Here is a 10,501-nt window from a genome sequence, read left to right on the forward strand (position 1 = left end):
GCCGCCCCCCAGCCGCCACCATGCAGGAGCTCATCGCCAGCGTGCACCACATCAAGTTCGACCTGGAGCTGGCTGTGGAGCAGCAGCTGGGGGCGCAGCCGCTGCCCTTTCCCGGCATGGACAGTGCGTGCGGGCACCGGGCGCTGCGCGGCTCCCTCCTTCCCGGGGTGCTCGGGGATAGCTCTTGTCCCCTGTCCCCGGAGCCGTCCGCGGGGCTGGGGCTGCGTCAGGGCTCCCGCTTGGGTTTGGCTGAGCTTGGGAGAGGGTGGGGGATTGCCGGTGGCGCTCAAGTCTTGTCCTCAGTTCCACCCAACTTCTGCTTTCCCTGTGAAATATCTGTCCTAATCCGATGTTTTTCTTTCCTACTTAATGAAAATTGTTAGTTAGTACCCAGCCAGGCTGGAAAATGGAAGTTGAGGCACTTTTGTGAATAAATATCACTTTCCTATACAGTTTGGGGTTTTTTTTTTTTTTGATCAATGAGGTATTTTGATGGTAGGTAGACTTCATCTTTAGGTATGCCTGTGGCCTGGTCTCTAAACTTTTTCCTTCAGTCTAACAGTCTGACACAGATAGTCTCAGGAGACTTGTAGTTTGCTGAAATATTCTGGCTGGGCTACTAAACTTTTGTTTTAATTCCCTCAAATGTTGTGGTTCCTGTTGGTCAGGATCAGGAAGCAGTAACACATTAACAGTTGTTTCAAGCTGTTCTGGTCAAAAAATGTAACACTGTCATTGCTAGGACTGTAAATACAGGGTTCACTGACATGATTGACTTAACAGCAGAGACTAAATATTTGAAAAGCAAACCAAGCACCACCAAACCTTTTCAAATTCTCCTTGGTGTACCCCAAGATGAATACAGGTATTTGTGAGGACCAGACTTGGAACAAGGAATTTATTTGGGAAAGTGATTTCCCCAAACCAAAGTGCCACTTTTCTTTTATGTTTAGGACCAGATTGTCCTTCTGGGGAAGGAAGTATTTTAAAAGCTGCCATGAAACTTTGTTAATTATGTTTATTTGTTCTCTTTACAGAGTCAGGCGCAGCTGTCTGTGAATTTTTTTTAAAAGCAGCCTGTGGAAAAGGCAAGTAATATTTCCAATACAATTATGCCCATCGGGGTGAAGGGGGAAATCAGATTTTCTAGCGCTGTCTACAATACTCTTGATTTTTATAAAGATGAGTGGATAACCTAGGTATAGGATAAAACTGAAGGATGTTGGAATAACTGCAGCAATTGTGAAATAATGGTATTTTTTTAAGAAGTTGGGAGGTGAGTAAGCAAAGCTACTGATAAAGGAAAGCTTGAACTTACCACATGCAGACTGTGCTGAGGATGTGCCTGTATTAGTTGCTGTGGTTTGTGGTCGTCAGGATTAAGAGCTGGTAATTATATTGCTTAGCTCGTTAGAGGGTAGCATAAGACTTGTCTGGAACCTCCTGTTTTGCTATTGCCACTAAAGTCTAAATTCATTTTTAAAAGTAACATATTCTGAAACCCCTTTTGCAGAGGGGAACAAAGTGTTGCTGTTGCCTTGTGCCTTCTTGTGCTGCATGTTTTAATTGTTCTTTTTTCCCTTCTTGTCCCATCCTTCTGCAGGTGGCATGTGCCCGTTTCGACACATCAGTGGGGAAAAGACAGTTGTTTGCAAACACTGGCTACGAGGACTGTGCAAAAAGGGAGACCAGTGCGAGTTTCTGCATGAGTATGACATGACCAAGATGCCTGAGTGTTACTTCTACTCCAAATTTGGTAAGGGGCGTTGTAGCTCCTACTTAGTGTTCCTTGCTGTCATGGGAGATGGTGAAGAGGATCCTGGTACATCCCTCTCATCTGTCTTCAGAGCGTTACAGTTCTTCTGCATCTGATGATGTTGTTAGGTTGTAATTTTTCAGATCTGCTTAGTCCTTCATCTTCTTATTTCCCTAAATTTGTGATGTATTGTAGATGTCTTCTCTCTCAAGAGCTTGTCCCTTGCGGGAAGAGGGGGGAAGTTCAGTTTTTTACTGTATTTTATGTCTTATGTTCAGTTTTGGGTATGAGATGAGTAGGCTGAGCAGTTAGTCTTTGCATGACTCTTATTTTGGGAAGTTGATGAGCAGCAGAGGGCATGGGGGTGCAAAACTTTTATGCACTTGCTTTCCAGCTCTGGAGATCTGGACATAATGAGGCAACTTGCTGTCAGAAACTTACAGTCTTGTAGGTTTCCTTGGATTGAGGTTAGTGCGCAATTTGTAGTTTCTCCACACTTCTGGTGCACTAAATGTTTGGTTTTTGTTATCATGACTGCTCTTTCAAATTTAGTTTCCTCATTGTTTTTAAAAGCACACATAAATAATCCAGTCTGGTGGAACTTTACTCACCAGGGGTGAGTCCTTGGTGTTCTTCATCTAGGTTAAGGCAGGCAGTAAGACTGTTGTGCCTGAATTTATAAATGTTGGTAACAGCTTTGTGGGAGCTACATGATCCAGGTAATGTTTTGAGAATCATTTGATTTCAAACCTACACAGTTGACTAAGAAGTGTGTTTGCCTTTGGTACAGGGGAATGCAGTAACAAAGAATGTCCATTCTTGCACATTGACCCGGAGTCTAAGATCAAGGACTGTCCCTGGTATGACAGAGGCTTCTGTAAACATGGTATGTATGTCACACAGTTGCTGCTTCTCTGGCTATAAATCAAGGGTAGGGTGTTGCTACTCTTTCTTTGCACGACCTGCTTGTGTACCTGCTACTAGTGAGTGCTGGGGTTACTTATATGTGGAATGTGAACTACTGAGCTTTGTGTTGCAGGTCCCCTCTGCAGACACCGACACACTCGAAGAGTCATTTGTGTGAATTACCTAGTAGGATTCTGTCCAGAGGGGCCTACCTGTAAATTCATGCAGTGAGTATGCTTCCAGGCTTGTCCTGTAATCTTGTGTTTTCCTTATAATCCGATGTGTGTCAGATGAGGGTACTCCAGTGCTTCCCGGTGTCTCTGGGGATGTGGCCAGCGTTTAGTTTGTTGTACCCATTTGAGGATACGAGGCAGGGCCTCTTCAGGGAGGCACCAGTAAGACTCTGGAGTGGTGACCAGATGCCATCAGCGCAGTGGGACCACATGGTTTTATATTCCAGAAGACTTCAGAGGCAGAGGGATATACTACATACTGGATTGTCATTTTTGTATATGTAATTGCTGAGCATCAGAATGCAGGGAGAAGTGGGGAGAGGGAGGTCTATATCCTTTGAGATTAATTTAATTGGGTGCATGTTCATTTTGATATTTGGAGTTACTTGACTGAGCTGATGGTAAAATGTTGGCATATGATTTCAGAATCAATTTTCTTGTTTCTGTTTAAACCAGCCCTCGGTTTGAACTGCCAATGGGAACCACAGAGCAACCACCACTGCCCCAACCGACACAAACACAGCAAAAGGTACAGAATTCCCCTGCCCCTCCAACACACTCACCCTCAAAGCATTTCCCACAGTGCTTTAAAAGAGAGTATATTGTCAGTCCAAACTGGACATCTGGGCTCTTGGATCTGGCTTGCTGGAAAGCCTTGGAGGAACACTCACTGAGTGAAGGAAAACCATTCCTATTTTACAACAGGGTGTGATATTATTTTGTAATTAAGAATTTGGAGACAAATCCTAATAAACCACAAAGCACTGTCCCTCCTCCCAGCCCTCTAATGTCTGCCACCTGATCACAACAGACTGCTGCTGCCTTCGTTCTGGGACCATGGTGTTTTGCTTTGTTCTGTTTCTCCCCTCGCCTTGGTTCACCTTCTCAGTTTTTAGTGCTGTCCCCAGCTCAGAGGCCAGCAGTGGCGGTTCTGTTGCTTGGAGCACTGCCTGGAAGGGAGGGTGCTAGGCAAGAACTAAGCAGTGAGCAGCCCTGAGTGCCGTTATAGAGATGAAAGCCCTGCAATTCCTCCAACTTTACATGGAGATCTAGTCACTGAACGCTCCCACATTACATAGAAGCACATCATACGTGGTTGTGGAGCAGTCTGCCAGTTTTTGTAATCTATGTGACATCTTTTAGTGATGGCAATGATATTTTAGCAGCCTAAACCTACTCTCTAAATCTGCTTTCCAGAGAAAAGCAGGATCACTGGACTTTGTAAACCTCAGTGCTTGATACTGTCTCTGGTGCTCCAGCTGGCAGAGCACCCACACATAGATTTGGAGGAAAACTGATCATTTGATATATGGGGTGCTCTTTTTCCTTCTTAATAAAATAGCAATTGTAAAGGTCTTTATCCTCGATGCACTTAATGAGTCAGAACTCTTCTAACCAACAGAGGACACCCCAAGTCATTGGAGTCATGCAGTCACAAAATAACAACACTGGGAACAGAGGACCCCGGCCGTTGGAGCAGGTCACTTGCTACAAGGTAATTCAGAGGGGAGGGATGAGGAGGGAGAGCAGAGGCTGCCAGGTTTAAGAAGTATAGAGTGCATGTCAGCTGGACTACACCATGCTGCTTTGCTGCTGCTTGCTTGCCACGGGCAAAGGAATGGACTGATGTGATGTGGGGTGTTGGTCCTGCAAAAGGTTTTTTTCACAATGTAGACAGGTTCATGAAATGTACATTCTGCTCGATGGATGTTGTGTGTTGGTGCATGGGTACAGCTGTGGGAATTAGCATTGAATCCTGAGGCTTCTAGTCACTGGTTTGCTAGCTCATGGGCTTGCTGTGACAATTAAGGCTGCTGTAGGACACGCTTTGCTCATCTGCTAATGAACAGGAAACCCTTACACTGACAGTTAAAGGAAACTGCTGGACTATACATTTTACAATATGAGTTAATAGTAGTTTTGTCTCATAAGTTAATTTACTTACACTTGGTGACTGTAGAAAGACTTTCTTCTCGCCTCTTAGCTTGGAAGGTCTTTGCAACTAACAGGAATTGAATATGCAAAGACTGTTCAGTATTTCAGCTGCAAATGCACCCTGTTGTTGTCAAACCAAGGAATGAGCTATTCACCTTGATTGCTCGCTGAGGAGCACCAGTAAAACTGACACGATTGAGTTTCCATCTCAATTTATTTTTCCACAAAAGCCCCGACTCAAGCCTCTAGAAAAGGGCAAAGAATCTTCCTGTCCTCTGACAGTTACATCACTATGTACCAACTTCTGTGCCTGATGTGCTTGTTTGGGTAAAAGAGAGATATGAAGTAGCTGAATCTGTTTCACTGCTTATTATTTTAGCTGCAAGTAGATTATGTATTTGGAGAACGCTGTTGCACCAGATACTGGCATTTCCCCCTGGGCTTGGATAGCTTCAAGGTGCAAAGTCATGAATCTCTTGTTCAGCTGCCCTTTTCCCTGTCTAATTCAGGAGAGTCCCCACAGATCTCTGATCTAGTGCATGTCAGATGGAGGAGTCTCGGAAGCCTCAAATGTTGAAATTCTCCTTGTGTGTTACAGCCCTTGGCTGTTCGTAGTGGTACACTGAGAGCTCTCTCCTTTGTAGTGCGTTACAATAACATGGTGTCAGGTTGTTCCCACCACAGAAGCAGTTTTTGCTCCAAGGAGTGGAAATAGCCCATAAATCGTGTCTCTTGTGATCCCACGTTTCACTTCACCTGCTAAATGCTGCATCTTCCATACGCAGAAAAGCTTCCAAATCGGAACAGTCACTGGCTACCTTAATAAAGGTAGCTAGGGGAAAAAAAGCTGTAACTGTAATAATTCCTCTCTCTTTTTCTCTTTTAGTGTGGTGAAAAAGGTCATTATGCCAACAGATGCACCAAAGGACATCTGGCCTTTCTCAGTGGACAGTGAAAGAACAGAATGAAGAGTGCAGGGGAGCTGTTAACACTGAGAAAAGGTTTCTGCCTAGCACTATGTCTTGAACTATTAATCAGGTTGTTTTTTAATGACATTACTGAAAGAACTGGTCAGAGGCTGGCTGCTGCTAAGCAACATTTTTTCTAATTGTCCACGACTTTTTTTTATGTTTTAATCTTTTTAAAATAGATTTTGGCCTCTGCCTATTTTCAGTGAGCCCTGCTGAAAGGTAGATCTAAAAGCCAATAGATATGCAAACCCCTCACCGGTGCAGCAGTCTACATAAATACAACTTATACCAGTGTTTCTTTAAAGTGTTTTCCTTCTGCCACTTCTCTTTGGAGAACCTGCAGCGTTTCAGCCCTCCCTGTGGAAGCAGGAAGACTGACTGGGAAAACTAATACTTGAAATGCCTTCCCTTCAGTGAGGGAGCAGGGATTCTGCTGTCCTGTAGCTCTTAAAAAGCAAAGTCATGTTCCCAGATCCAGCCTGTCATAGTTGGTAAGTTTGTCCTGGTGGCTGACTTAACCCGTCACGTACACCGGACTGTAAAACTCTCATCCACTTGCTTTGTTTCTGTGCTTCTTGCTATACTGAAGGTTAGAAATTAATCTTCTGGGTGAGAACTGATCAAGGGGAGAATAAATTGGCATCTCTGTGGTTAGCCAAACAATGAGGAACAATGTAGGAAAGCCACATCTGTGCTCATTTTCCATTGCAAAAAGTTTGGAGGGAAATGAACACTGCTTGAAGAGTAGGAATAGAAGAGCCTTGTCTCAGCGCCCCCATCATCCAGCTCACACTGAGCAGGTATTTCCATAGCCTAGAGAAGACCAAGAAGTGGAGATGTATATTCTTATGGAACACTGCTTTTAAAAGTGGTAGAGCATTCTTCTGAGAGCAATTTTTGCAAGCCAAAACCCATTCATTTTGTGAGAAGACTTATTTCAAAAGGGCCAATGATAAAATGTGAATTAAAAAAAAAAGTTGCACCTACAATGTGAGCCTTATTGATTCTAACCCATCTCTCATTTGCTGATTGCCTTTATACTTTGTTTTTATTGAAATGTACTGATGGATAAAGCTGGCTGTGATTTTTTTTTTTTTTTTTTTTTTTGAAAGTGACCAGAGCCTGCGTTGATTTGAATGCGTTATTTCACTATGGAGAGTGGAGTCAATGGAAGTAGAAGTTTCAAGTCTACATGACTGTGGTATGACAGACACTTTGTGCCCCTAGAGGCTGAACAGTGGCCAGAATACCAGACGTACTGCTGGTGTGTAACTGGGCACAGAGGGAACTAAACCACATCAGTGTCGGGCTGCCTTCCCCATCTAGTTCAGGAGTTTATGTTCTTCACTACTTGAACAGGTTTTTTCTAAAACTGAAAACCTTCCTGTTACCACTGAAGCTCTTGATTCTTCATATCCCTTAAGAAGTGGTTTTCCCTCTCCCTCCTATTCCCAAAAGGATACTGCAGGTTGTACCTGTGACACCCAGCTGCGATTCCACCAGGTTGTGTTGTGGCAGTGGGAAGCACTTGCCGAGGGGTGTGTGTGAGGAAGGTCATGGGCTGGGGCCAGACCCACAGATGCTCCTTTAAGCCACACTTATGTGCAGTGCCTCCCGTTAAGCTTCTCACCACTGCCTTTATATCAAAAAGCAAAGTTTTCCTTCAGTTTAACTTAATGTTATATTAAAGGTCTTTTAAGCTTATAACCATTCAGAATAACGTTCCTGCTTCTTTTAGCAATGAAAGTAGGTGGCGTTCTGATAGAAATTTTGGGTTCTCAAGAGGTAAGAAGCACTAGAATCCCAGTGACAGAATGGGAGTTGCAGCCTCCTTACAGCCACACTGATCTATCACTGTGCTCTGCAACAGTGGAGAAGTGCCCCAATACCCACAGTCCCTGGGTGAGTCTAAAAATCAGAAACACATGGCCACACCAAGCCCCCAAAAGCTCAGATGCTGTTCTTTCAAATCAAAATACATCTTTTCACCTAGTTGTCCAACCTGCACATAATGGCCATTAAGAAGCAATTCAGTTTTTACTAAAGTTAAATAGGAATCAACTGTAATAGTTTCCCCAGTTCATAACACAACCCGAGTAGCAGATGCCTTCCCAACCCTCTCTGAACTTACCCTTGAGGGATGAAACTCCTTAAGACAAACTCACTTGCACAGTACAATTAATAAGTCAGTTATATGAGTATCAGCTCAGTAAAGCGTATGCACTTTATTATTGGTCGTAATAGTACAGATTTTAAAACGAATAGTCCTGGTGTCTTCTGTCAGGATAGCTGTTCCAGTAGCCAAGTCTGTTCAAGAGTTGTACCTTTACTTGCTGAAATTCACGCTTCAGTGGTACTTCCTATGGCGGTCATGCTCTATCATACAAAGTAAAGCAAATTAATTTTACCGAAGTCACAAGAAAAAAACACAACACCTGAAATTACAGCAAAGCAAGCACTCTAAACAAAAAAATCCAAGTACATAGTTTTTAAGTATTGTCAGGTCAGACAGGCAACAAGATCTAAGCTTTTATCGCCACCAAGAAAATACTGGCCATCGGATAATTTAGTAAGCATTCAAGTTTTCTGTGGCTAAAAGAAGCTTGCTTGCCCACAGTCTTGGATTCAAGAAGCAAAGGTTAGCACAGTCTTTAATTTTATTTCTAAAAGCAGTAGCAGGTTAATTGTTTTTATTGGCCTAAGCAATCTTCCAAGCTGCACTATATGCACTTGGCCATTCTGCCTTTACTTACTCAGGTGACTGTAGCTCCAGATGTAGCTGACAACAACGTAACCGGCAAGCACCATGGAGATACCGCTGAGCCCCCCTTTCTTGACATTGATGTATTTATTAAAGTATCTGTCATAACCTGTGTAGGAGAAAAGTTTTCATAACAGCCAGATGAGTTGCGTATTTTTCTGAGTCAGAAAGAAGCAGCCTGGTTTCACAGAACTTCAGGTAATTGTTTCTAATGAAGCATTTGAGGGTCTCGGAAGCAAGTCTGAGAGAAGACAACTTGTGTGTTAGTTAAGCAACGTGAACTCAAGTTCATAGTGCTAAGCCTTTAACAAAAAGGAAAAAAAAGACATTTATCATTTTTCCCTAAACATTATTCTCAGTTGCATGAGCACAAGGGGCTTTGGAATTATCCAGTTCTTTCATACTAGTGTATATACATTATGTACATACTTGCATTTGATATTTTGTGTTTAAATCTACCTGAATGCCATATCTGTACTTACACCAAAGGGCATCAGTCAAGCCATCTATAAAAGCCCTGTGTCCTTTCTGACTATCCTTAGGGATCAGATGTTTTGTTTTTAAATTTGCTCGTGATGTTGAGAAACCTCGATTTTCAACAAATAGGGTCAGGAGTCAGCTCACCATATTATCTTTTTATACAATAAGGACTACTGAAAACAAACCTGGCGGATCAAACCCATGCAAAAACCAAATTTACAGGCGGGAGAACAAGCTGCTACAGTAGGCTCAGTTCTGGAGAAGCAAAAATCGCTCTGTACTGCCGGATCCCCCCTGCCCCAGCCAACACCCACTCTGGCAGCCAGAGATGCTTATGCACTGATCTGCCCCGGTCCCTCAGGAGAAGGGATTCACACCCTCCAGGTCTTCGCCGGCCGAGGGGGCGCGGGGCTGTTTCCGCAGGGCGGGTTCCCCTCAGCCCCCCTCACCTCTTCGCAGGGCCCCCACGATGCCCCCGGGGGTGAAGTCTCTCATGGCCAGCCAGGTGGGCAGCTGGCCCAGCTTCACGTCCAGCAGCTTCATGTCCTTGAGGGGAGCTGGCACAGAGAGAGACACAGCCTAGTCAGAGAGGGAGGGAGGAAGGGAGCCGCGGTCACCTTGGCGGCCCGCCGCACTCACCGGGCGGCTGCGCCATCTTGCCGCTGCTGCTCTGCGCCGCCGCGGGGGAAGCCGGGAAGGGACGGGCCGCTGAGGCTCACGGGAGGACGGTCAGGCGGGAGCCCGGATGTTGGGGCGGGTGGCGAAGGGCTGCCGCCATGTTGGGCGGGTGGTTTCCCCCCCCGCGATGGTCCCGCCGAGGAGATCTTGGCCCCAGATCCGCCCTGCCCCCGTCCCATCTCCTCACCGAGGGGTCAGTTCCCCGGTGGGGGCTGCGTACGCTGCCTAGTTGCCACAGGCACTGCATTGAGGCGTGTGGGGCCCTGCCGGCATGGTGGCCTGTCACAGGGCTGGGGGCACCCTGAGGGGTTTTTGCTCCTTGTTCTGCTCCAGCAGGTCTCTTCAGCGGCTGGGTCCTTTTTCAGGGGACACCGGCCCAGTGATGCTGGATGACAGCCTCCATTGCCCCAGGGCTGGCCAGCGCCTTGCACTGTCCCCACCGTATGTTGTGGGGTGTCGGGTGCCAGCACTCACTGGCGCTGCAGATTGTGAGAAAATAGCAGAGATGGAAAAATTCACAAGTCTTCATCAGCATCGTCACAAGACTCGATCACCAGTCTTTCGGGGGCTGCTGATGTCCCACAAATGAACCTTTTCTAGTGTGTTCTGAAGAAGTTGCAACTCTTAACACTGTAAATGTGCGTTCACAGATAGTATATACTGCAACATACATTTAAATTTTTATCATACGTTCTCATGGAAGAAGTGAGGGCTTCTCAGACCTCTTTCCAGGAGTCACCTGCTCTCTCCTGCAATCTTCTCAGGTGACTTCAAGGCAAGA

General features: G+C 45.2%; 2 protein-coding genes across 2 annotated transcripts; one reads left to right on the plus strand and one right to left on the minus strand.

Annotated features, from left to right (window-relative positions):
* The first annotated feature begins 6 nt into the window (after positions 1 to 6).
* CPSF4 (cleavage and polyadenylation specific factor 4) lies at positions 7 to 6,768 on the plus strand. The gene is made up of 8 exons (XM_026858619.1): positions 7 to 123; positions 1,038 to 1,088; positions 1,604 to 1,756; positions 2,547 to 2,642; positions 2,796 to 2,889; positions 3,352 to 3,424; positions 4,298 to 4,390; positions 5,717 to 6,768. The coding sequence occupies exons 1-8, from the start codon at positions 21 to 23 to the stop codon at positions 5,783 to 5,785; spliced, it is 732 nt and encodes a 243-aa protein (XP_026714420.1). The 5' UTR covers positions 7 to 20; the 3' UTR covers positions 5,786 to 6,768.
* Positions 6,769 to 8,007: 1,239 nt separating this feature from the next.
* ATP5MF (ATP synthase membrane subunit f) lies at positions 8,008 to 9,771 on the minus strand. The gene is made up of 4 exons (XM_026858621.1): positions 9,682 to 9,771; positions 9,492 to 9,599; positions 8,555 to 8,671; positions 8,008 to 8,177 (listed from the first exon to the last, which is right to left on the minus strand). Exons 1-4 carry the CDS (start codon positions 9,695 to 9,697, stop codon positions 8,149 to 8,151), a joined length of 270 nt encoding a protein of 89 aa, XP_026714422.1. The 5' UTR covers positions 9,698 to 9,771; the 3' UTR covers positions 8,008 to 8,148.
* Between the last annotated feature and the right edge of the window lie 730 nt (positions 9,772 to 10,501).

This window comes from Athene cunicularia (assembly GCF_003259725.1).
Source record: "Athene cunicularia isolate RWA chromosome 14 unlocalized genomic scaffold, athCun1 chr14_part1, whole genome shotgun sequence".
NCBI classification, from domain to species: domain Eukaryota; kingdom Metazoa; phylum Chordata; class Aves; order Strigiformes; family Strigidae; genus Athene; species Athene cunicularia.

Coding starts and splice junctions, on each gene's coding strand:
- CPSF4 (XM_026858619.1), top strand. CDS start 21: ATGCAGGAGCTCATCGCCAGCGTGCACCACATCAAGTTCGACCTGGAG. Junction 2,890..3,351: donor CCTACCTGTAAATTCATGCA/GTGAGTATGCTT, acceptor TGTTTAAACCAG/CCCTCGGTTTGAACTGCCAA. Junction 4,391..5,716: donor AGCAGGTCACTTGCTACAAG/GTAATTCAGAGG, acceptor TTTCTCTTTTAG/TGTGGTGAAAAAGGTCATTA.
- ATP5MF (XM_026858621.1), bottom strand. Junction 8,672..9,491: donor CGTGGGGGCCCTGCGAAGAG/GTGAGGGGGGCT, acceptor TCTCCTACACAG/GTTATGACAGATACTTTAAT. Junction 8,178..8,554: donor CTGGAGCTACAGTCACCTGA/GTAAGTAAAGGC, acceptor TTTGTATGATAG/AGCATGACCGCCATAGGAAG.